The sequence below is a fragment of the Lethenteron reissneri genome, chromosome 33, assembly GCF_015708825.2.
Source record: "Lethenteron reissneri isolate LAM-NWPU_2019-01 chromosome 33, ASM1570882v1, whole genome shotgun sequence".
Taxonomy (NCBI): domain Eukaryota; kingdom Metazoa; phylum Chordata; class Hyperoartia; order Petromyzontiformes; family Petromyzontidae; genus Lethenteron; species Lethenteron reissneri.
Window position 1 is genome coordinate 1,864,183 of NC_083811.1, and position 26,890 is coordinate 1,891,072.

Sequence of the window (26,890 nt, forward strand, 5' to 3'; positions counted from 1 at the left end):
TTTCTCGTGGTATTGTTGCAACTTCTCAAAAGGGTTAACATTTTTTAAAGCACCCTATAAACCAACAGATATCGTCTTCTAGCCACTCACCCAGTGCGTCTTCGGCCGTCTGAGGCAGGTTCGTAGTTTCACCGATTAAAAACCATCACGGTCCATGGGCAGATAGCCCCCAGGTGTCCCCACTGCACAATTCGTTTCCAATCTCGTCTTGTGTCAATATGCTCAAGTAGTGCCACATCTTTCTGGCAGCGATCTCTAACATCGTCAAAAAATGTAATTTCTAAATCATGGCCAGGCACGCGATCATTGCACTGGAGCGACAGCTGCTGCATCAAAGGATTACAATTTACGGACGCAACACGAAGAGCCGTTAAAAGTCTTTTGTCTCAACCGAGATTTGAAATTTTCGTGACTGCAGGGATCCATACTCTTTGGTTCTTTCGGTAAAGTCTCATTGAAAGACGTTTCCAACGAGCATCGGACAGCGCAAGACACAGCATCGGTGTGTTTTTTTGCGGAGTGCGTCTCGGGGTACTAACCACGCATGAACCCGTGCGAGTGTGTGGAGGGACCCAGTGAACAGACAGGAGCTCTCGCCCGCGATGCTTAGTTGCGTACCACGTGCGAATAACGAGCTGTTTCTGCGATAGCGGCCTCCTCCTATACGCGGGGTAGTCAAGAATACCTTTCAAAACACTTATAGAACTATTTATTTTACTAGGTTAGGTCCACAACCGAGCTGTAGAGCTCATTGTCATAAGCGACCTGGCTATCACAAATGATAGATCAACTTCGTGGCTTATCACGTGGCAGCAGCCCAATACTCTAAAACGCGTCACGTTCATTCTAAACGTGGAGGGGGAGAAAAAATGGGAGGGCCCGGAGAAAAACCCACCTGACCACGGGGAGAGAGACACGCAAACTCCAAATATACAGCGGGCAGCGTAAGGATCGAGATCAAAATGACGACCTTCTGTATACCAGGCGAGGTATTTTGCATCTCGCCACCGTGGCAATGTTGAATAGGCACCCCCAGTGGCAGCTGCCTTGTGGTGTACGAGGTGTCTCAGGGCCTGGCCTACAAACGGGCATTTGTCTGACGGTAGGGGGAGTGGCGTTGCGATTGTCGCCGCTGTGTGTCATCCCAATAGAATAGGCTTGCAGGTACATTCTCGAAACTGGCAACAAAAACTAAATTGAGGTAGTTCAGCGGTTGAAAAACGTCGGAGAGCCGTTCCGACCAACGCGCTGTAATGAACGATCAGAAATACACGTGGGAGAGCGGTGCGGCAACAACCGTGAACAGACGAGTCTCACCCACGCACCGCACACCGTCGCATCGTTAATTTATTGCAAAATATGAATCTCACATCGCGCGCGCGACAAGCCGGCTAATCGTCATCTTCGCGACGAAATTAATCGCCGGATCGAGACATTTTGATTCTTTCATTTAAAAAAATCGGAAATAATGTCCGCTTGATATTTGAGACTGCAAGCTTCCCCCATTCCATATGGCCCACGCGCCAACTCTGCAGTATATTATTCAGTATTGAACTGTGAACACTGTTATTTCATCAATGCTTCATCGTTTGACAACGTAGAGGTTTTTTTGCATTTTGAACGTTTTGTAACCACATTAAAAGTGTTTCTTTCTTGTGTGAACCGCGACAGTAACGCAACGCGGGGAAAAAATAATTCACCTTTAAATATATACGAAGAACTGTTTACATATATAATATAAAACGATTAAATGCAGGCAGCTTCAATTAGGGAGCGACAAAGCGCCGATTGTGACCAGAGAAGGCAATAGGGGACTCCGTTTGCGGCCTTCCTACCGATAAAAAATAAAATATGTACACACTCATCTGCTGTGCTTGCGTGCTTCCCTCGGGTAAAAACAAAATGCTGGCAACAACTAATATCAGTAGCGAGGCATTTTCACTGCGTCCAAGGGTCGTTCTAAATACTGCCAATGGGAGCGGCACGATTCACCGTTCACGATTTCGCTCGGCCCGCTGACACCGGGCAGCATGGGTACACACACACACACGTCCGATCCATCTAATCAGTGGGCGCAGACCCAACTCGTTTGCCAAACGCATTTACGGTATCAATCGGGTTTATATATATGGCCAATTTGCATGGCACATCACTGCTCAAAGCCCCCCTAGGCATTTCATGAGCGGGGTTGCGATTTGATTCAAAGAAACAACTTTTTTTGCGTTGTAATGTCACCGTCCCCGCTGTATTGTAGTCGTCGTGTTCACTCCATTAGTCGAAATGTAACACGTCACGTGCAATTTGTACGAATTGGAATCAATCAATTATATTCAATGCGTGCATCCTTAACGTTATCATTTATTGGTGATCCACGAATGGAGATTTTGGCACACACCTAACGGCCAAACATTATAAATTCCAAATGGGGGGTCACCACATTATTTGACTGGCAACGGACGTTTGTATATTGGTACCACGAAGTGTCTTGCCACCTCAGCTGAAAGCGAGGCCTGCTCTTGGCCCACAGACTTCTGTCAACACCCACACTGCCGCCGCCGCCGCCGCCGATGACGACAACGGAGACGACATAAGATGTACCCCCAGCCAGGCGACCAGCCACACTCCAACAACGTGCCACTCAGCAGATGGGGAAACATCCCAGCAACTGGAGAGGAATTTCCTTTGAGGACGGAACAAGATGCATAACTACACACAACCGCGTACAGCAACAAGCACGGAAGATCTGTAGCCAACACCCCCACAACTATGCAGCCCGTGGATCCGACAACAGCTGAAGGTAGTGGAACTCTTGAATGCTCGTGTCGGTCGGTGGCGGTCGACAGGGCAGCCGTACACGAGTTTTACCGATAGGAATCGTCGTTACGGCGTGCCCACAATGAATTGACGGCCGTCTCTTGCTTGGCGTGGTGGGGGGAGGCTCATTCAAACGGACCGACAACGAAAGGAAAGCAGAGGGTAGGGGGTGGCAGGGGAGGTGGTGGTGGAAAGCGGACCAGTCAAACACCGCGAGCGAGAACAACGCGTTCCGCAACTCGGGGAATTCGCCGCACTGGGCAGACGGGATGCATCGAGCGTCAACGCCAGGAAACGAGCGTAAGAACAACGCCGCCACCGGCATCGCCGCCGACGCCGCTACCGCAGAGTTGAAAGGGAATGCGGTTGCGGCGAATGTGCTCACTGGAGCGTGCGCAGGCTAAAAGAAAGCGGCACGGCGTGATTCGCAGTGGGATAGGCACAGCAGCCTGCACAGCGCTGTGCATTTATCGGGCACGTCGGAGGAAAGAGGTGAGGGGGGGGGAAGAAAAAAATATAAAACTCTACATGAGCTGCAGTAATTGGGCAGTAATGATCTAACAGTGTCTTGCATTCACTTCAAAACACTTCCCAACCCCCCCCTAACCCTCCCCCCAACCCCGCCCACTCGAACACAAAATGCCGTGCTTTGTGGTACGCTATGCAAGCCTCTTGGTCGGACAAATTTCCTTCCTCTGCCGCGCATTTTTTGTTTGTTCTTAGCAGTCGGCCGCCATCATCCTGCGCACGGAAGGGCGAGTAAAACCGTGGTGGGTACAACCGTGGGCGAGTAAAACCGAGGCGAGGTCGGTTAAACGCGTGGAAGCACTGACGTAGTTAAAATACGAGCTACTCTAACAATTGCGTACATTATCATTTGTCACAAGTGGCTTACTTTGAACTTAATTTGAAGTTTAAACTCGGGAAATAATAGCATCACGTTTTTTTTTTGTCGGCAGCAAACACTTTTAGAGGCAAATTTGTCGAGATCCAGTGGTCATCCCTAATTGGCAACCACCAACCACGCCTCCCTCGCCCCCCACCCCACCCACACAAAGGTACAACCAGCTCATGTGAAAATAGAGAAGGGCCAAGGGGGGGGTCAGTGGGTGCCTCCGTGTTAGCTACGCGCATCGCGTTTTAACAAACGCGGATTACGTGCGCGACCGAACGACGCACACAGATAAGGGGCGATCGTTCCCCCCCACCCACCCACCCACCCCTCCCCTCGCACTTCTCCCTAGGGGAGACGCGTTGCCCGCAATGCAGAGGGAGGACGGAGAAGCGTTCTCTGTCGCGCGCTCGACTTTATTCCTGTCGCTTGTCGGCCCTCGGCGGTGTTTCCCGGCCCCTTCCCCCCCTGGAAGGCCTCGGGTGTCGCGGCCGTCAGGGCAGAAGAAGAAAGCCTCGGTGGCGGTGGCGGTGGGGGGCTGACAGGGAGAGGGAGAGGGGGGGGGGGGACTAGAACTCATCGTGCCGCGTCAGGGCCTCGCCAAAGTTGGTCGCTTGGCTTCCCACGAAGAGGTCGTGCTTGTCCAGGATCTCCTCCTTGCTCAGCTTGCCGTCCTGAGCATAGCGCAGCAACAAAGACAAAGATTCCACCCCGATTAGCACGGTTGGCTGCGTAAAGCGCAAAAGAAGTTTAACATACATACATACAATACAGGACAAGTGCTGTTAACGAGCACCTACAAAGGCCAGCACGGCATACGAACAGGCGGCTGACCAGCACCGTGCCCGGCAGCCTTCGTCTCCTGAGTGCCGATGTTTACACATTGCACCAGGTACTCGTTTAAGGCTGAGACGGCCTAGGGGAGGCCCATGACTGCTTCAGATATTCCTAACCAATGGTGGGCTGCGAGCGGGAATGGAACCTCGGGGTCGCCGGGTTTATAACACCTGTGCCGCCGCCCATAATAACACCACAGACACACTCGCCCCCAACATGGAATACACACTCGGTTCATACACTACACTTGTAGCACCTAACATGCCACAACATAGTAAAACACATCTCCCACGGCACACGCACAAATCCCACCACCGCTCCCACGCACCACACCACAGATTGGTACGAGAGGACAAGAGAACGCTTCAACGACCGCTCGTTTGCACCGATCGGGTTTTCGCGAAGCCGGCGGGTTGTCAAGGTGACATGGAGGTGTCACCTTGTCGCTGTCCGACTCGTAGACGAGGTGGCGGGCCTCTGCCTCCGCGTGGTCGTAGTCCGAGGGCAGGATCCAGGCCATCGTCTCCTCCTTGTCCATCTTGCCGTCCTTGTTGGTGTCGCGGAAGTCCGTGAACTGCTGTCGCTCCGTCTTCACCCACTCGGGTTCCTCGCTCTCCCCGGCCTGGTTGTACATGTCCCCTGTGGGAGGGGGCAGAGGTGCGCAGAGGTGGTAAGGTGGAGGTGGTCAACGCGAACATGGTGGATGCAACATTGGGTCAAGTGATTTTGTGTGAGGGTTAGGGTAAAGCTTACAAATAGTACTTGACAATCTTGTATACGTATATATATGTAACAAGACAAAGATCCCCTCTACAACCGTTAACAGACTGTTGTGGCGAGTGCTGTTCAGCGAGCACCTATGGAGGGCGGCACGGCCCACGAGGGGATGGGTGGCCAGCACCACAGACACAGGATTTATATAACATCTGAATTCAATCGAACCTCAAGATGCTGTAGAGAATCAGTGGACATTCAAAGAGAGGGGTAGTCAGTCATGTCTTAAGTCTGCACCTGGACAGGGCCGAGGAGTCGACAGTAAATGTGTTTAAGTGTCATGGGAAGAGATTGAAAGACAAATAAAAGTTGAAAACAGATCCCAATCAGTGCTGCTTTAGGTTAATGTGGCTATTGCTGGCAGCATCTTCATTGCCATTTTTGTGTTTAGTTTGTTGTCCTTCCCCCGCACATCTAATTAGCACGGCTGGCCTACATACAGTTCGAAATAAGTTCAACATACATACAAATATCCATGCGTCACATCTTCAATGAACTTGATTTCATCAGAGTTCAGAAGAGAGTTGAGCATGGTTAACCTCAGAATGACACTCCCTCAGAACACCTTTGGCTGTGAGGTGGCCAAGAGATGGCTCACAGCTTCGTATTGAATCCATAGCTGTGTGAAGCATTCAGTGCAATTTCCCAAAGCGTGTGTGGGGTTATTTTTGTTCCCCCCCACGCACACTTGATGCGCAGCGATGTATTTCTATAACATAGTTTTAGTTTTTTTTGGGTTAGATGGCATAAACATGCGTTGCTAAACCCGTCACCACCCGACACGGCAAATTAATAAGGAGTGTCAAGTAAACAAAACGTGACGATTAAGTTACTAGTTCGGCGCACGGGTGTGTTGGAGATTGAACCCACAACATTTACAATTCGAGTAGTGTGCTGCTCCGCTGGCGATTACGCGATATAATCCGAAACAAAAACAAAACTTTGTGGTAGCCTACGTGTTAAACCGATCAATGTCTTTATGAGCCACCTGCACACAAAGTCATGTTTACAACAGGATTCTGAGCCCTCCCCCCAAGGTGCCTTTCAAAGGCCGGTGCTTTTCCGAGCAAGTCCCAGGGGGCTTACCGATGTACTCGTTCAGATCAATGAAGCCATCTCCGTTCTTGTCAATGTCTTCCATGGTTTCCTGAAAGAGATGGAAATGTGCCTGCTTGAGAACAAAAGACGATCAACAACAAAACACACGAACCAGAGCCCGCAGCCCGTCAGGAATTTCCACCGCAGGCATTTCCTGCAAAAGGTTGCCACGAGGCAATTTGCCAAACATAGCACGGCTTAATTTCACTCCTCCTCCCCACCTGATAGTTGCTGCTGCTAGTCAGCAGGGCTTAATAAACCGAGTTTAACACATAGGCTTGCGTGACCAATATCATCCATAATACAGGTTTTGGCTCTCCAACACATCGGCATGCTGTACTAGTAACGAACTGGCATGTTCTGTTCACGTGACAAACCTTACTAATTGGCTGTGTCGGGTGGTGGCGGGTTTAACGACATATATTTACGCGATCTAACTCAAAAAACAACCCGTATTATGTTTAATAAACTGCTCCGCATCGTAGTTGGCAACGTTCTAAATCAGATGAAGAATGGATGCCTTTAACGTTTTTGGCAGGCAAACACATGTACACCGTTATCAACACGACTGTCATTTGCCCATAAAAGGCAGTGTTTTTGTCAGTACGTTATTCGTGCCAGGACGGATTCACTTTGAGACCACGTGAAGTGTGGAGGCACGGGACCGACCCAGGTGTCATGGGTTAAATGACCGAGACGATTAGCGGACACCACCTGCGAGGCCACCCACTGTGCTACATTGCCGAGCGGGAATCGAACTCGGGCCGCTGGATTCGTAGGTGCAGCGCGCTAACCGCACACACGTACACGCACGCACACACGTGTGGGCACGAGCCCAGACGTACAGTGACGATGATGTCCTTCATGTGCTCAAACTCCTCGGGATGCAGGAAGGCGGTGAACTCCTCCTTGGAGGCTTGCCCGTCACCGTCCACGTCGGCCGCCTTGAACCTGCGCTCGTCGCGCCCCAGCATCTGCTTGTAGTTGAAGCCGTCCTCCTCGCCGCCCTGCGCCTCCTCTGGTGTTCACGCACGCGACGGCAACGGCGGAGAGGATCACCGGTGCCGACTAAAAGCACTCAATTCAGGATTACGTGCAGCAATGTGAGTACGACCCGGCCTCAGACGAGTACCTGGCGGCGAGGTGTGTAAACATCGCCACTGGGGGAGACAAAGGTGGACGGGCATGGCGCTGGGCACTCACCCCCTCCCACCCCCCCGTGCCGGCCTGTATAGGTCCTGCTCGCTAACAGCACTTGCCCCAACAGGCTGTTAAGGCTAAACGGGGGTTCTTTGTATGTATGTTGAACTTCTTTCACACTATACGTAGCCAAACCGCGCTCATGGGAAGTGCAGGGGGGGGGGGGGGGGAGGACAAAAAACTAAACACAAAATGCAATTCTAAAGAAGCCAGTTTTCAATCTGGATTTAAAAGTGCATAGCTCCAGTGGCTTCCCAATAAAATCAGCGGCTTCCACATAAAAGCGATCACCTGCCCCTAACTTACAGGCCAGTCTCGAGTCACCTTGTTCTGCACAGGGACAGCTTCCCCAGGGGGGTGGCCCTTCAAACGTTTGAGAAGAGATGTGACGGCGAGGTGCTTTGAGTTGCCAAGGTATTTAAGTGCCACAAGCGGAAAAGATTTGGATCATAATATAAAGAGGGGAGGGGGGGAAGAATGGAAACTGCCGTGGTACGCGTGGGCACGTCAAAAGAATTCTATCTAACCAGACTTGAGTAAAAGCAATGACAATCACAGTTGCTGGCAACAAAGTCAGAAGGAAGTCCACGGAAAAGGTGAACATGAAGGCATTGTTCTGAAAACACTGGGAAGAAGAGGTTCTGACGTGGACGCAAAACTATGGCTGTTGATGTAGACGCAAGCAACAGCTACAATTTCACATTCAGGTGTTCAAGCCGGAAATCTGCGTCAGCAGGTGCACTGTCGCATAGGGGATTCAAACCGATATTTTAAATTCTCAGAGCTGGAATTTTGCCATAATTAAATCGCAGAATCAATAATAACGCGATTTTTTTTTAGTTACCAATCTTTGGTTACGTTATAGAGCCGAGAGAGTTCCGGACCAACATTTTCTTTCTCTAAAACGCACGACAGTGGAATATAATTGCAGCTCAAAAAATAAATAAAACCCCACAGCTCTCCACATTCCTCAGCGCAACGCTAACGCTGTGCGCCAGAAGCTAAAACATCCCGCGCGATGGGTGGAAACGCCAAGCCTTCTGCATCCAACTACCACCCCCACCTCTCCAGTGACTACATTTACATTTATAAAGGCACGGGACCAACACACATGACTCAAGGTAGGATATCTTCCAGCACAGAACCCCCCCCCCGACCACCTCTCTGACAAAAGCACGATGGCAATTGCTCAGTCTCCCTCAACATCCTGAAATAAATCATCTTTAGAAAACTATGGAACAGACTCATTGCAGACAACTCGACTAAACCAGATGTAGGCTTCCGGACAAATAACACGGAATGGTTTTGTTTTGTTGACACGAAATCTTCTCAATGAAAAAAAAAATCGCTTGTGCAACGCAGCGACTGCCCCGCTCCCATACGCGATGTCCCTTTAATTAACAACAGCCTCCGCAGGGCCTTGTGTGGGCGTGTGAAGTAAACATCCTTCTTAATTCATCCAGATGGGCAAGTGATGAGTCGATGGGGGAGGGAGGGGGGGCCCTGAAATGTTGAATAAAGAATGAGATCCTCAAGCCAAACCAATAACAAAAAAATCTCTGTAGAAGACACCTCTATCGGGAGTCCGGTTAAGACAGAGGAAACGAACAAACGCGATAAGCGAGAGTACGCCGACGTGTCAGGAGGGACTAACTTAAAGGCTTAGAGAGGGGCGAGGCAACGATTCGGGGTTCGAAACCCAATTCCAAACGCCTTTCATAAAAAACATTTCCTCAACTTTCAGCGAGTGTAGATGATCTTGGCCCCAATCGCCAATAACTGCACGAAAAAAATTCCACGGTTGGGAATTAACGACAATCTATTCCACAAGCGAGCAGGTAGTGCAGCGGTGACAAGGCAGGTAACAATGGATGGATTCAAATAAATTCTTCCTCCGCTGACGACGATGCATGCATCTCAATATGCATGTAAGGCGGCATTAATTTTCAATTAATATTACGTGGAGGTTTATTTCACGTAAAAAACCCAGCAGCCGCCGAAGATTCTACACGCACCACAGACGGCAACAACAGAATCCATTCTTTAATCCAATCACTGCCCGCAATCTTGACAATTCACGATATTGTGGTGGTGGGTAAATCAATGACATGCCTAGTGACGGCTAAGGTTTCGGTTTACCATTGCACAATAGCGCACGCATGCATGCCGCCCCTGCCCCAATGCCACAAGGACAGACCGTCCGAATGTAACGACCCAACGTGTGTCAAAGCACTTAACTGTTTCGCCAAATGCAGCGAGGAATTTTGGCCACGTACTAATCACAGTGCAGCCGCTGGAGGACAATTATCTTTTACACAAAAGCGGGAGATACTTAAATTAGATAGCTTGGAATAACCGACGCCGCAAAACGATTTTTAATTAATGCTGCTCAGAGATTCGCAATTTCAGCCTAACACGCATACTAACGAGCAAGTTCATGAATCGCTTTGTGCCTAGCAAGGACAGCGGAGCACACACGTGACCACCTAGGTACAAACCAAACAAACAAACTGCGTTTGGCAGTGGGTGCACAAAGCACACGCAACAAAAATAACTATTTTTCCTTTTAAGGCCGTGGTCTTGACAAATGTGTTGATTTATTTGTTAGCTGAGCAAGTACAAACCATAGGACTAACGGCAATTAAAACAAAACATCTCAAGAAAACAAGAGAACTGCTTTGGAATTTGTTTCAGGAGAGGCTGAAGAATGCGGCAATCGTGGTGGTGACGGCAGTGGCGGTAGCGGCAGGAACACGTGTCGTCTGCTTTCTGCCATTAATGCATTCCTTCTGAGACCGGACCGACAGCTTGACGTGCAAGCGCGATTGGCGCTATAACCGGCACTGTCCGGGGCCCCGTAAGCGGGCGGCACTGCGAGCGGCAAGCAAGCCAGCAAGCTGGGACTTGTGTGTTCAACACGTATGCTTTCACGACCGAAACCGGGCAGACTCAAGTCGTAAATGTTGTGGGTTTACTCTCCAACACACCCGTGTGCTGGAGTCGTAACTAATTGGCGCATTTTGTTTTCCGTGACAAACCTGTGTTGGGTGGTGGCGGGTTTAACGACATATATATTTGCACGACCTCACCCAAAAAACCTTCATCGTGGAGATAACAGTCAGCGGCAAGGGTGCTCAGCAATTCAACAAAATGCAATTTAGGTCATCGTGGAGGCCCGAGAGGTATTTTTAAACACGAGCCAAACATAGCGCACGACACGCAAGAACGAGGCAAGCGATGTTTCCGACCCCTCTCCCCACCACCTACTGGATGAATTGTCGCCACTCAAGAGTAACGGTTTCCCATCAATTCTTCTGTTGTTGGACATTCCAGCGCACGTGGATTCTAAATTAGTTGGCGTGCTACGGTTTCTTGGAAAGAAACATTCATTGTATCGATTTACCGATCAAAATTGAGTCTTACGTTCGTGATTTATCGGAGGCTGAGGGGGTGAGCTGAAAGAATGTGGTGAAACGAAATACAAGGTCGGTGGATGTGGCTTGGGAATAGGCACGGAACAGAAATACACGAACAAAGCAGATCCGAGCAGCTGACCCCCATGCAACGAGACCTTTTGGCTTCGAAGCAAACGATGCCAAGCGCTGGTTGCAAGTTAGTGAGCGATGGAGCATGTCAGTGTTAACTCCCTCGCCTGGTATACATGAGGTCGTGGGTTCAATCCAGACCCTGACACATGTAAATTCGGAGTTTTCACGTTCTCCCCATGGTCGTGTGGATTTTTCCCTGGGTCCTCCGATTTTTCCCTCCACGTTTAGAATCAGCGTGCGTTTAGAGTATTTGGCTGTAATAAATTTCCACATAAGCCACTTCGTTGAGCTATCATTTGTGGCAAGGTCGCTTCTGAAAAACAACTATATAGTGGGTCTTACCTGGTCAAATAAAATTAGTTTTAGGTTTAGTTTAGATTGAGCCAGTGCATGCGTGAGCAACTGAGCGAGCGACCGAGGTAGCAATTGCTGAATGCGTGTGTGCGTGAGCAACAGAATGCGTGCGTGTGAGTGAGCGACTGAGTGAGCGAGCGACTGCTGAATGGGTGCGTGAGCGACCCAGCGACTGAATTCGTGCATGAGCGAGCGAGTGAACGAATGCAACCACGAGTGAGCGCTCGAGTGAGCGGTGCGAGCGCCGCACCGGCGAGGAAACCGTAAGTGGCGTTGCGGTACTCCTCCCACGACACGGAGCCATCGCCGTCGATGTCGTGGCCCGTCCACTGGCGGTCGACATCCTCATACACCCAGCGCCGCTGCGTGTGCTTGATCCACATGGTCATCTCGTCCTGCGTCACCAGCCCATCGCCGTCGCTGTCGATCTTCTCCACTATTTTCCTACGGGAGGGCGGGGCAAAAGGAACAACCCGGGTGTTAAAAATGTACAAAAACCGTGCATACGCATGGGATCTTATAGAATGCTTTCAAACGTGTTTGCTCTCCAGGGTTGTTTCCCCCAGCCATAACAGTGATTGGTTCTCAAATCAGCACAACGAGATGATGTCACACGCAGCGTGCGGTCGCGCGATGACGTCTCGTGTAAATGACGTACTATCTTTGTCTGCCTTGTTTATCGTCGTCAAGTTTTGGGCAACCCTTTGGTCAATTGGCCAATTTTCTCTGGGGTAAATCCCAAATGGCAACAACTTTGCAACGCAATTTCCTTCATAATGGATCAACTTTGAGAGTTATCGTGCCCTCACTACAGAAACACGGGCGGAACCTAAGAAGGTGTTCACCCCTGCCACGTATACGTACAGAATGAGGGCCTCCTCACGCCAATGTGGGTCGTGGAGGTTATTTGACCATACTTCACCACGCTGGACAGTGCAGATTGTCGAATGCAGGGAACATGGACCCAGGAGCATAGAACAGTACAGGTTTGCTGCAGTGCCCTTCTGCTGCTCCACTGCCTTATGAAAACATGAATATGCATGTTGGTCACCCGTTTAAGCACTATCCAGACTCTATCCTACTTAGCTTGAGACCCGAAGCTATTGGGGCACATTTCTGGTGATTTGGTCATAGGCGCATTATTCATAGCAAGAGGAAAATATGGTCGCGTCAGCTGCCACACAACGGGCAAAAAGAACTCTGCTCATGTGAGCCATGACGAGCGAAATGCCCGGCGCTGAACATTGAAGGAGGTCCTGAGATGACAGCTCCAAAGAGTGAAGCTGACTGCACTCGGGGGCTTTTTTGCACACACGTCAGTTTATACAATACGCAAATTTATATAATGTTTAAACACGGCTACATCTCAAGTCGTAGGTGGAGGAACGGAGGTCTTGAGCCCAGGTTCTTGAACATGGGAAGTGAACAGCACGAACGATGGAGAATATGCAATCTCCCCCCTGATCAACAGTTGACCGCGAGCTTCGGTTGAAAGGCTTGGTTGCTGGAGCACAGCGAGATGAGAGGCGGCGAGTATTGGGAGTGCGTAGAGGAGAAGTAGGGCGAGCCGAGAGTGAAGGAGCAGAGGGCAGGGGCAAAGTCCGCACAGTACGACTCGTTTGACCATCACACACTGGCAAAAATAAACTATCTACTACTTGTTCAAGTGCACTGCAAGTTGAAATGTTTTAAGAAATACTTTGCTTCAACCGGGTCTTACAATAACGGTTTAGCTACGTTGAGGGTTTCTTTTCAGCTTAGTCAAAAAAGTGGCTTGTTGCAGGTAGGACCAGTTTAAACGAACAAACTTCGTCGACGACAGCTGTTCTCTGTCAAGTTCACATGTTTAGAGTGAACCAAAAAAAGTAGCGCCGCGATACCTAGCATTTTCCCCACAGGGCAAATCTTCGGTCCTCATGGAATATCGTTTCTCTTTTCCAAAAAACTAATTCTCCCAATTATATTCGCACCCGTGCCATCGGCGTCGCGTTCTTACGAGATGAACACGCTTCCAGATGAAGCTGTCACATTAAGTGAGTGTAAACATCACGTCCCGCCAGAAACGGGTCCCTGAAAATTAATTGATAGGATACTTCAGGTTCGTGTCTTTTTAACGTTAGGTAACAGGCACGTAACCGAGCATCGATTAATCAATTAAAATCGATTCTCACACTCACGATAAGTGCCTCCAATTGTGCACGTAAGAATAAAATATTGGATCTGTATTTAGGGGGTGAAAGTAGTTTATGTAGCTACCAGAATCGCTATATTTACCAATGTCAATCAATTGAGGATTGAAGACCTCCTGTGCCATGTTGGTCGTAGGGGTTGTTTCACCACATTGTGTAAAAAAAACTACGATGACATTACACGTAATGGTATCATCACGTTTAATGCGAAGGCTAACCTTTTTAGTGCTGTTTTTTTATCACCATGTTGCGGGAAGTTTTCTAGGCTAAGTGCCGAATATCAACATAACCTTATCCCAGAATTTCCTAAATTTATGGGCCATCTTTACGAGAGCTATGGCCAACATACATACAGAGCTAATGTATGCTAAGCATAGTCCGAAACATGAATAATATCCCCGAATCTAATTGCAACCCTCTCTAATTGTGACCATCAATAAAATATCATGCAGGGATGGCTAATAAATCGTTCCAGGTCACGCATTACCTCCCGGTGTCACCTCAAGAGAGGCACGCGGTTTCTCAATGCCGAAGTAAGCAGCTGCTACTTTTAGCTCAAGTAGCGTCTCTTCTCTCTCTCTGGCTCCCTCGCGAGTCTCGACTGACTCACCCGAGGCGCTCCTTGCTCTCCTCGGGTGAGAGCTGATCGAAGGTTTTGGCCGTCTCGGCGCCCAGGAAGGCCTCGTGGTCGTAGTCGAAGCTCTGCTCGTCGTCGTGCTTCTTATCGCTGAGCGGCTCGTCAGGGTGCACGCGGTTCTTCTTCTCCGCCGTGGGCTTGGCCAGCGCCAGACACGCGCACAGCGCCACAAATGCCACCTTCTGCCAACCGCACGCCATGGCTCGCCGATTTGCCTACCCTGCTATTGGAAATCCTGGAACAAAAAAAAAACACAACAAAAAATGATCATTGTGCATCTATCTTAGAGATAAGGAGATGGCACAGAAATGACTTGAAAAGCATAGTTTGTGAAGTCACCATCTAGGGTTGTTGTCGGATACAAAGTAGTGCGATTGTTGTTGCAACAGTTCCGAATGGATGTCTTTGTCTCTTATGCCAAAATAATTTCGGTGGAAAAAAATGCAGACCTCTTTTAAAATAAACTTTAAAAAACAAAACACAGATATGTTTTTCCACCCAATCGTTATTCCAGTTGTCCTTTCAGGATCTTGCCATGAGACCATTAACTCACTAAACTTGTGAACCTAGGTTAATCAGGCAGCTGCCCAGGTTTGCGGCCAAGATATCAAAAGTGCCAGCTCAGCACTCTGACTTTTGACCCACTTGGCCACATCTCATAGCTGTAACTTTTATTACTTGGTGTTTTAAAGACTTCTGCTTGCCCCGTTGAAATTATGTTTTACTTTCTTCAGTTGTACTTGTCATTTTTTAAAATTTAGTTTTTTTTAGGGTAACTAATGCTTTGGGGATGAAATGTACCAAGTTTTATTTCATTATTCAATGATCAAGTTTTTAATTGGCCGAGGTCACCGAGTAAAAGCTTTCAGGCTACATTTGATCTTAGCTCTTAAAACTTGATGCTGAACTCGTATATGCCAGTCCCATCAGCAGTGGGAGCCACCCACACTTGATTCATTTCAGTAATTGCGGTGGGATACAGGTAACTTTAAAGTTTGAATAAATCACAATACGGTTATAAACTCTCTACAACCACTGTGTACAGGTTTGGTATTACATGAATTATAAAGGTTGCCAGGAGATGACTGTAAAGCAATGCAATCTTAAATCCATCTGTGTGAAGATTTCAACATTGCTCACATTCGTGGCCTGCACCCCCTTAACCTGGCACAAGTTGCCAACGGTGGCTCAAGTCACGAGCGGTCAGGCGAAGCTAATCGGCCATTAGTGGCAGGACATTTCTCAACGGTGGAAAGATTGCCGTGCTGACGGGAACTCAAATCTTACGAAAAACGGCCCAAGTTCTCTTCTAATCCGGGGGGTTCAAACACACTATCGGTTGGAATACGAAACTTATAAAGTACCCACTTAACCCAAAATCTGTTAACCCGGCATGTCAAACGTGCAACAGCTAATGAGAGTTTTAGCGAGATGCTGGGGAGATGTTAAGTGTCAACTACCTCGCCTGGTAAACGCGAGGTCGTAGGTTCGATCCCGACCCTGACGCCCGCTCTATATTTGGAGTTGTCGTGTTCTCGCTGTGGTCACGCCCTCCGATCCCCCCCCCCCACCCACATTTTTAATCGACATACGTTTTAGAATATTTGGCTGCGATGAATTTCCATATGATGATAAGCCACTTCGTTGAGCTATCATTTGTGGCCAGGTCGCTTCTGAAAAAAGAGTTACATAGCTCAGTGGGCCTTACCTGGTAGAATAAAAAAAGTTTTAGTTATAGAGTTTGGAGATAGGTGGCGATAATGTGATGGGTCTTGGAATCAATGGCATTGGCCATTATGTTTTGACTGTTTGACTTAGATTTAAACTCTGTTAACCCGAAACGCAGTCAATCCCAAAAACATGTGATTTACAACTTTGAGTACCAAACGGTCAAACCACAAACCAACGAAGCCTTTGCAATGGAATGTACTCCTACCTCTCAAATCACTTACCCCCCATCCCTGACCTATTAAACCACAACCCATGCCCTTATAACACCTAACATAACCCGTATCGCTGATCAAACCCTTTATAACCCAACCCCCCATGACCTGACATTTGTTTCAAAACACTCGACAAATAACCCCAATTATCTCTAACCTCTGACCCAATAGAGCCACAACTGCTGACCCCCAGACCCCGTCGTTAACATCCAACAACAACAAAATCCTGAAACGCCGCTCCTTCTTATCGCCATTACCAGGCCAGTGCCCGGCAAGCGCCCGCGGCATCTCCCGATGCGTGCGTGTCGCGACTCCCGCAAAAAAACACTCAACCAAGTCGGCCAGCCAGCGAGACTAACAACAAAGAGACTAACGCCGCGTTGGCCAGATTTGTTTGTAAAAAAGAAAAAACATCGACCAAACCAGACAAGACTCGTTACATTTAAGACGAGATACCGGTGTCGGAGGTCAGAGGTCACCGAACACAGACAGACACACACACAAGATGCAGGCATTACATCCAACAACAACTCATCCAGGTCCGCAGCAACAACAACAACGACGACGCTGGAAAGTTGAAGCGCGAATTGAATCTTACGCGAATATAGTGAAGACGAAGCAGCCGCTGCTGATGGAGGTGCTGCTGGTGCTGCTGCTGGTGATGGGAGCCGCTACAGCGCCCGCCCGTTACCTCAACCCCACCCCGCCCCGCCCCTCACCCTCCCCTCACCCGCCAATCACACGACGCGAAGCTCGCGGTGCCGTCGCCCCGAGCGACAGAGCCGCGCCTCCTGATTGGACGCTGCGGGCTCCGCGAAGGAGGTTCGGGGGCGGGGCGCGCGCCGCTTCCGATTGGGGAGAGCCCCCCCCGCCACGTGGCGGTTTCCGACCCAGACGGCGCGACTTGATTGGTCGGCATTGGTCACGCGGGCGCCCCCCGCGAGAAAAGAGGGGGGGGGTCCAGCTGACCAATGAGCGGGCGGCAGCGCGTGCCTTGCGCCGGTTGGTCGAGACGCGTTTTCCCGCCAACGTGGCAGATGAGGGAGGGAGGGGGGGGCGGTAGCGGGGGGGGGTCAATAATTGAGTTCAATTGCAATTCCCTTGAGATGTTTGTCAAATATTAAACATTGGCTCTAACACGATTATAAACGGTGGACTTTTACCAAAAATTCTCGAATATGATGGCATTCACTGGAGATTAATTGTTTACCTCATGATGATGGTTATGATGATATTTAATTGACATTTCTCTCATAATCACAAGCAAGAATGTTCTTTATTTGACACTTTTCAGAATGGATTTTAAGTTGAGATGCCCTCATCAGCAATGCATTCTAGCTGACACTTCGCTCATAAATCTAAATAAACATCCCTCATCAATTTTTACCCATTCACCTTGCTTACACCTTACATTATATCGTCTTTAATCTTTAATGATGTGCCTTATGTTATTCAAGTTTACTTCTTGCAAGAGACGTGGTAACTGCCTTTATTTGTAAAGTCCAGAAGAGTTCCCCCTTCAGCACAAACACTGCAGTGCACTTTAAGCATTTACTCTCCCCTTATTCTGAATTTAGCAATACATAAACTATTTTATACGTTACAGGTTACAGATTATAACATTAAATAACATTATCATACATCATGGGACCTCCTACATCATTTTTTTGTTTGCATTTGACTGCAAGTATTGTGGTTAATGTAAGCATGATTCCTTGCAAAAGGTGTCAGTTTTGTTGCCAGAAAAAATGGGAAAACCCTTATTAGAACATTATCATAAAAACCCCTATTAGAACATTATCATAAAAACCCATATTAGAACATTATCATAATAATGTGGTCTGGGTGGTGGGGGGGGGGCTCTGGGTTCGCGTTTCCCGCCAAATTTCGCGGTGACGCGCGGGCATTTAAAGCGATGGAGGGCGTCAAGCGGACAAACGTAACTCAGTCATTCATTTAATTACATTTTCTTTAAAATGTCATCTTTTCCTGACATTTACAACCTACGTTAACTGCATCACTTCAGCACAGCTGTGTACAATATCTTAAGGGAAATTATGCACATGTAACACATTGCGGTACTGTGAATGCAGTAGAACTAGCTGATGCTATTTTCCTGAACGTTGCAAAATAGTTTGAAATTAGATGAATTTGAGGTTTTTTGTTGTTGCGTTTTAAGTTATTATTAGCTCCGGTCTTTATGAGATAAAAAAACAAAGTTTCACCGTTCAGGGTGACGAATGAATAATGAAGCAGTGATTTAATTGCATTCTTAGCCACAGTAAACAGTAAAACTTTATCGCAATTTTAGTAAATTATCTCAAAGATTGTTTTTCCATCCCGTTATCCTAAATAACACAAAAAGCGGCTGCATTTTATGACAATAATACTGAAGTATAAGTTATAGATTTTGTCAGTGCTCCCTTTCCCTCACCTTCCCTCATCTATGAGGGCATTATTGTATTAATTGTTGTACTCTATTAAATACCACTTGGCAGGAACAATTATACCGTATGTTGAACTTCCTTTCGCACCGTACGTCACATTTGCTGGATCTGGCATGACCGTGATGACCTTTTGACCTTTGTTTCCCCCTATTTCAATATGTTGCATAATTGAGGTAAATTTTGCCAACTAAGCCGTTCCTATTGTGAGCAAAGATTATTTGCAATTCAACAATTGTTTGTCTTGGTCGTTTGTATCGAGTGAGCATGACTGAACAGAAAGTTGAAACTAATACAGAGCATTTTAAAGGCGCTTAAAAGCGTGCAAAGGGATATGCAGAGATACTTTGAACGACACTGAGAGTCAGAAATGAGAACACATTGATCAGAGATATTTACTGTTCAAGGAGAATCAGTGGAATTGGGCAGGACACGTTGCCAAGAAGGGAAGTCAACCGATGGATGAGACTGGCAACAGAATGGCAGTCAAAGGAGAAAACGTGACAGACCAATTTCACTCCTTTTCGTATACATACAGGCCTTGCCATGAGGCATCTGAGCTGACAATGGGGGTGACCATCACGGAGATGGAGTTATGATTTCAGTTCATGTGCAGGAGCAACATAGGTTGTCGCAACGCGGGCTCGCGAGTGATGATAGTGGCACGCGGCAGTGGATTGACGACAATTTGCTGCCGATGATGTCAATAACTTACCAAGACATGATATGCAAACATGACTCCTTGTAAAAAATGTGTCAGTTTTATTGCCAGATAAAAGGCTAAAAAAACAATTATCATATTTTTCTACTGGCAAATAAGGTTCCAATGGTGTAAATGCTTACCCCGAGCTCTCATACTCTGATGGTACATTGTCTTTGAGTTGTGCGCCTTTTGGCGTCATCTGGTCCAACACCATGTGAGACTAGGCTCTAAGGAAAGCTGTCTCGGGTGTGGACCAATCAACTTCAAGGACAGTGCATACATTATCAGAGTTATGTTTTTTGTTTGCATTACGACTGCAGGTATTGTGGTCTATGCAAACATGACTCCTTGTAAAAAAGGTGTCAGTTTTGTTGCCAGATAAAAGGGTAAAAAAACAATTATCATATTTTTCTACTGGCAAATGAGGTTCCAATGGTGTAAAAACTTACAAGACGCCGATGTGTTTCTGTTTTCGTGTGCTACGCTTTTCAACAGGCGGTGAACAAGGTGAGCTGTGCGCTGAACGGAGACTGCAGAAAGAGCCGGAGCAGTAGCCGGTTGCAGGAAAAGAGAAATGCCCTGGCTGAAGCTAATCTTGGCCCACAATTCGGCCCCATTGGTACCCTGTGCATTCTACCCACAGAAATGCTGCACAAAGTCTTCAGCTACCTAGAAGGTAAACTGTGATATCCTCTTCATTTGTCACCGCACGATCAAATTTCTTCCTATTATCTGCAGGTAAGGGTCACCTTGAACTGATCTTCCAAAAGCATTAAAAAATGTCCAAGCCTTGCCTATGACCAAACCACGTGGAATGCACCCGCAAGCTAAGCAGGTTTTTAAGCCTGGATAGTTCTTGGATGGGTGGCCACTATCTTTAAAACCAGGCGTCGTAGACTGCTGCGAGGCTACATGCGAAGCAGTGCAGTACAATACTTTGTTGTACTGTGATTCTATGTTCTCGTGTCTGTGACCTCTGTCGTCATTGACCCACACTGACCAGTGTCGTAAAGTAAGGTCAAATAACCCTCATGGCCAACACGGCATGGGGAGGCCCTCATCCAGCAATGGATTCACTAAGGGCTGTAAATGTGTCGTGTCGTGGCAGCTTCATCTCATTGGTAAAGTCGCTTTGAATTGATGGCTACATTCATCTCCATAATACAGTTATTATATTGATGATATTGGTCGTGAATGCCTACTTGTTAAACTACAGTCATATTATCCAAGCATGTATATGGATAACAGAGGTGACTCAGAAGAATTCATTATTTTATTTGTGTTTATCCAAATATTCCCATGTGGATATAAGGATTTGCACTCTCGCAAATGGCAAAAGGTCCAGGAGCTAAACACGAATGAGAGAGTTCGTGTAGTTTTGCCATCCTTTTGCTGAAGGAGTGCAGACCAACAGTGGTTCACCTCATAGTCCACAGATAAAAGGAGTCATTTGTGCTTATAAATGTGGATTACCGGGTACCTCCTTTGCAGTCCCCACATGAAATCGAATAACAAGAGCTTCACTGTGCATGTAAAATGTTGCAAATGTAAGCCCCCGTAATTAGTTTCCCTATATTTGCCTCTATGCAGCAACACAACTGAGCTTGCTGTGTTTGGTGTCTCGCGACATGTGCCAAGAGATCCTGGAATACATGGTCATACCGTCCACGTGCAACAGGCTACTCTTCGACATGTTCCACTTGGGGACTGAGCCAAGTAGCTCAGTAAAAGTATTTGATCACGACAGGACGTTGGGTGAGCTTTGCCAAGGATGATGTATGTCTATTTTGTTATTACATTATTGCAAGTGTTTTCTTCTGGGTTATGCCACGTTGTTGAGCGTTTATTCTGCCCTCAAACTAATGCCACGCACAACTCTTGGGGATGCCCTCAGTAGAATCAATTCTCAACACACAGCTTAACCCAAAAGACCACACGTTGATTACGAATGGCTGGGAAAATATGCGTGTGATGTTTCATGATTATTTATTTCTCCTGTTGTCACTTTCAGCCATTTTCCGTTACCAGTTTATTTCACTTGCTATCAGTTTATCTTAATTTAATGTAGGTGATTAAAACATATAAACTAAGTGTTACTCACTTGAATTATTAACTACCTAGGAACCCATTCACACTCCATCCTGTGAGTGGCAGCACTCAGTCACTGATCATTGGGCTGCAACCGAAAGTGGGTTTATGGAAGGTGTCGTTGTATATGACATGTGCTATTCTGAAAATTACTACAGAGAGTAGATCTTCTAATTTCAGAACAAATCTTTGGTAAGCCCTGAACGTCTTATCTCCCACAATGCTTAGATAAAATACACATTTTTATTTATAAACCAACTGATGCAAATGTGTATAACAAAAATATAATTATGTACATACATGCATAAAAGCAAAAATGAGTCTCAAGACTCTTTTTCAGGAGAGTCCTGCATTGGTATGTTTGGGCAATTCCATTCATGAGTGTTTTGGCTTCTTGTGGGAGGAAACGAGAGTAACAGGAGAAAAAACTATCAAGCATATGAGACGGTAACACAGAATGCTTCGCACAATATAGATTCAGCAGTATATTCATGTACCAACCATCTTCTGGCCACTTTGCAACCCAAGCCTGCATCACATTGGCATTCCCAGGTGGACTCCCATCCAACTACTTTGCTTACGAGATCTGAGGAGACTGGTCCCATTCCGGGTAATTAGGTCAAAACGAGAAACGATACAAACGAGAAGCTAAAAACAAGATAAAATATATATTCTTTCATCCTTGTGTGACCCTGTATCATGACGTTTTATGAAATCACTTTGGAGGGGGCAAATCGCCAAGTGTCTCGTGTGATTCTACCATCTGTGGCGCAGGAATGCTGCTGAAGCGTGCAACGCTCTTAAAGCCGACAAAGGAGAGGCTCAAGATCCTGCACAATTTCACTTGCATGGTACAAAATTCACCCAAGCAGGTATAAATAATCGTGGAAGACTGTAAGGGAAAATTGTGGCTACATGAATTTTAATCGCGACCTATGTTAAGGAAATGTTAACACTAAACATAGGACTCTGTCATGTATTAATGTAAGTGTACCCCATAGTGTTACAGATCTGGCCAGGTGGCTGAGCAGTAGAGCGATCGGCTCAAAATCAGAAGATTGTGAGTTAAAATCCTGGTTGGAGCTTGACTTAGCCAATCATCTCTCCAGAGCTGATAAAATGAGTGTCACTTTGTCAACAGTGGTTGACCTATGGATAGCCTCACCCCCACCATAGAAATGTGGAATTTCTACCACTGCCTTAGAGCTGTCAACGGGAGACAAGCAGTGCATTGGTACTCAATTTTGCAGGAAATCCTATCAACTTGTTTTATGGTGTTAGAAGATACAGAGTAACTGTTACAATATTTACACAGTTATCATTCTTTTTCATTATTGCTAAAAAGAAGGACCATTTCTCTAAACGTTGCCGATTATATATATCTCTTCCCTCATTCGGACAGTGTTATTGACGGACGCGTTGAGTTTTTTTAATGTGCACCACTGCCATCGAAGTACCACGAAACCATTAGTATTTTATTTAATCATTGACCATTTGTCGATTGAACTATCACCAGTGACCAAAGTCAGCTGAACATGGACCACTTTTTGGTATGCACTAATTCGTTAATATACGTCTTTACTTCAATGTGATGTAACGGTGTTTGCTTGTGTCTTCAGATTCGTTGCTTTAAATATGGTGAATGTGCAAATTCCTTGACATGCTCGGGATTTGTTCGTTTCGGGAAACTCCTGCAGGTAATGGAATACATGTTAAACACTGATTTTTTTTTAACATTACGCTTATTTTCAATCGCGTCCTTTGACATTGCCATTTTGGCACGGACAAAAATATTTTAGACATGTACAACCCTTTGTCAGCCCGCTATTACAAGTGGCCAGGATATGGCAGTACAGCAAGAGGAATTGTTAATCTGCACGCGTAGTACACTTTTGAGTGCCATTCTTGTGAATGTGTGGGGCGTTTGTTACCCTCCAAAATGAAGAAAAATACACGGGGGATCTTTGCCTTGAATCTGTTTGTGTATTGCCAGTGCTTAATTCCGACCAGAAATAGTCCAGAATTGTTCTGGCATGTCACATGCATCTATTTATGGCACATCACATGCATCTCTGGATGAGGGCTTCCCCACATCGTTCGGGTCGTGGAGGTTAATTTACCAAATTTCACCCTGCCGGTCACAGCGGATTGGTGGTGGGGAGAGCATAGACTTACAGCACAACAGAATTTGCTTTACTGTCCTGCATTACCCACCATGTAGTCCCACGGCCTATCACACCTGTTATGTATGGTGATCACCCATCTACTAACACACTATGCAGGCACAAAACCTGCTTAGCTTCCGAGAGAGGATGGGATTTGGCATATCCCAGATGATTTGGTCAGAGGTTTAACAGCGCGTGACTGAACTGTAGATATTTGTAACAATGAATATTTCTCTCCGAGTGCCTCACAAGAATGAACAGTTATTTTTAATTCCCTACCTGACTACAAATAGTCGACCTGAAGCTGATAATAACGAGGCAGGTGGGATTCAGTGCCTGTGAACGCGTGCGTGTAATTTTGCAGACCTTGATAGCTGGCTGGGAGGAGATGGAGTGTCACAGAGTATTCAAATACGTCAGCGACAGGATGCATCTAGACTACAAGATGAAAGCAATATTAAGCTTTCAACCAGGTGAGCGGAGATCATTTTCGATATAGAAAGCATTTTGTTTTTATATCGTGAGATATCTCAGAAAGTTGTATTGGTGAAAAGATGTTCAGCTAAGGTATGCTATACATATAAAATAAGATACCGGATAATAGGCCACAGTTAGCACACTGGATTTGTAATCCAGAGGTCACCGGTTCGATTGGTTTTACCCACCCAGCGGACAGTATAAATGGGTGCACCACAGTTAGTTGATCGGCATATCGCGTGTGGTGGGGTAAAGTGTGGGTCCTCTCGCCTCTTCCAAGACGTCTGGCCAACGTTAAAGAGTTGGCCAAATACCTTCCAAAGGGGCTCGAGAGCTCCTTGTAGTGATCCTTCTGCCAGCAGTCGCATGAACAAGCAATTGCAAGGCTGCACCTTTACTGATTACATTTTAATATTTATGACACCTCAAGACGTTTTACTGATGAACAAATTTTCATTTTAAATGTAAGTATATATAATTGTAAATGAAGAACTTGACCGTATATGCATCTATTTATTTTAGTGACTTGCTTGCCTTTTATTATTTATCTTTTTTGTACTGGACATTTGTGAAAAGACATTCATAGCTTATCGGATTCCTCCAGTCTAAATAAAGATTCTGATTCTCATACTGATTCATGGTTCCAAGTGCATTTGCTCTGCCTGTACAATGTATAACTATGCCACTGGTCGAATGTTAAACATGCAAAAGCTCACGTAGAGTTCCTAAATCACTCCACTATATCATAAATCAATAAAAGAAACTTGCAATGCATCGATAAGCGCTAAATGCGAGAAAGCATTTTGGACGTCTATAATTCATTAGCATGCGGTGTTTATCTAAAAGGAGACAAAATCGTGATTACAAATACTATATATGTATGCCCGACCCGTGCGCAGAGGCGCACAAAGAAAGGTTAATATGCCTGAAGATATTGAGCTTATTTCACAGCCTGTCGGCTCACAAATGTAACACATAATGCAAAGAGGAATTTTAATTAGTGCCAAAGCAATTACTATCTGTCTCGACACGCAGAGTGATTGCCTAATTTAATGACATTGCAGTTTTGACAACATCTGGTAGGAGTAGAGGTGTGAAGATGTAAAAGGCTTGTCTGTTAATCTGCAGGAAGTGTTGAAGTATATTAAGCATTTTAGAACCACATCAGATGTCAAGATGTTTACAGCTTTGCCATTAATACACATGTAAAAATAATACATTTTAAGCAGGGGGAAAAATTCCACGTATGATTTTATATTTATATGCTCTAGACATCATAAACAATTTAGCTTGCCATATGGAAATTTGCATATTACATTAAATACATACCCGCACAAGTACGTGTAAGCGTATGAAGTGAATTTTAAACAGCAGGTCTCGTGTGATAATCAATGCTGTGTCAGTCCAGTGACCTCTTCATGGAGACGTGGGAAATGGAACAAAAGTTGTTGGCACTTTGACCAACGTGACATTGCTGTGACCGAAAGACACGAAGTCTCTTGCATTAAGCTGCCACTCCCTGTGCATCTTCTTTGTTTACTGGCGACATTTCCTTTATTCCCAATTATTATAATCAACACCCGGTGCTCCCAATGGGCTCGGTTAACTAAAGCTTGGCTGCTGACTAAAGAGAAAAACAATCAGCGTTGAGGGCCGGCCTATCTCTCAGCAGCAGCATTCTTGTGGCAGAGTGACTTGTCTGCCAAAATTTATAGTCCCCCGGGAAAACCGGGGCCAATTTTGAGACGCGGAAGAGCGAGCGTGTGAAGTGATCTGTGATGGGTTTTCCACGTTGGGACTGCCAGGTGGAGATGGCAGTTTACATCTGGCCTACATCTACATCATTTGGCCAAACCTGGCCTAGGAAATTGACGAGTGCTGTCCCGATGACGGTATACAAAAGCCTAATTTTTTGTCGGCTGCTGTGGTGCACGATGTAGAACGCACAGACTGTCGGGTAAATCAAACCTTCTCGAACTTGAAGCTAGAAGGGACAACGGCCAAATGGTTAAGCATAATGATGGAGCGGCAGCCAATTAATAGAATGTGTTCGAGAGGACATCTACAAAGGAGATGTAGCAATTACATCAGCCCCTATGCATATTCTAGATAGACTATTGTATTGTGGGATATTATGAGGGATGGGGACCTTATCCAGCGCACTGAGATCCTTGGAGGAATTGCGCCTTATAAATGTAAGTTATTAGCTGACTATGATGGGGTGCACGCCTGTAAGCTCACGCTTCTGAGGCGAGGGTTTGGTGGATTACGTAGAGATGAGCAAAATTGACAAATCTATTGGGTTGTGAGCTGGCTGTACAGGAAATGCCAGTGCAGTAAATAGGTTCTTAAAACCTCTACGATCTTTGAGTTGTGTCTCGTCATTTCGTGGGTTTATTCTGGGTACTCCAGTTTCTTCTTGCTGGCAAATACACCTCTAGAAGGAATTGGCCAAACATCCCAATGCAAGAAACTCCTGAAAATTTTACACGAATAAATGACAACATTATTAATATCATTGTCATCCCATAGAGATGGAATTATTTGGGCCATCACTGTACTGAGTACGAAAATTACCCATTAATGCCTTTTCTCACAAAGTGCAGCGTCTGCACCAGAAAGAGTGGGTGAGATGGGAGGGGAGAGATTGGCGTATTTGGAAGGGAGGCGTGAAATGAGAGGAGGGTGGTAGGAGAATTCTGGAGGGGAGTAGAGCGAGATGAGAGG

General features: G+C 46.5%; 2 protein-coding genes across 2 annotated transcripts in view; one reads left to right on the forward strand and one right to left on the reverse strand.

The window, feature by feature from the left end:
* Positions 1–1,329: 1,329 nt before the first annotated feature.
* Positions 1,330–17,010, reverse strand: LOC133350190 (calumenin-B-like). Its single transcript, XM_061564287.1, has 7 exons — positions 16,885–17,010; positions 14,317–14,578; positions 11,768–11,961; positions 7,261–7,433; positions 6,404–6,464; positions 4,983–5,182; positions 1,330–4,380 (listed from the first exon to the last, which is right to left on the reverse strand). Exons 2-7 carry the CDS (start codon positions 14,541–14,543, stop codon positions 4,276–4,278), a joined length of 960 nt encoding a protein of 319 aa, XP_061420271.1. The 5' UTR covers positions 14,544–14,578; positions 16,885–17,010; the 3' UTR covers positions 1,330–4,275.
* A 1,191-nt stretch (positions 17,011–18,201) lies between these two features.
* Positions 18,202–26,890, forward strand: part of FBXO47 (F-box protein 47) — a 31,864-nt gene continuing 23,175 nt past the window's right edge. The window contains exons 1-6 of the mRNA XM_061564764.1: positions 18,202–18,225; positions 19,929–20,109; positions 21,072–21,149; positions 22,296–22,372; positions 23,141–23,218; positions 24,051–24,159. Coding sequence (XP_061420748.1) covers positions 18,202–18,225; positions 19,929–20,109; positions 21,072–21,149; positions 22,296–22,372; positions 23,141–23,218; positions 24,051–24,159 — 547 coding nt within the window. The remainder of the gene's footprint in view (positions 18,226–19,928; positions 20,110–21,071; positions 21,150–22,295; positions 22,373–23,140; positions 23,219–24,050; positions 24,160–26,890) is intronic.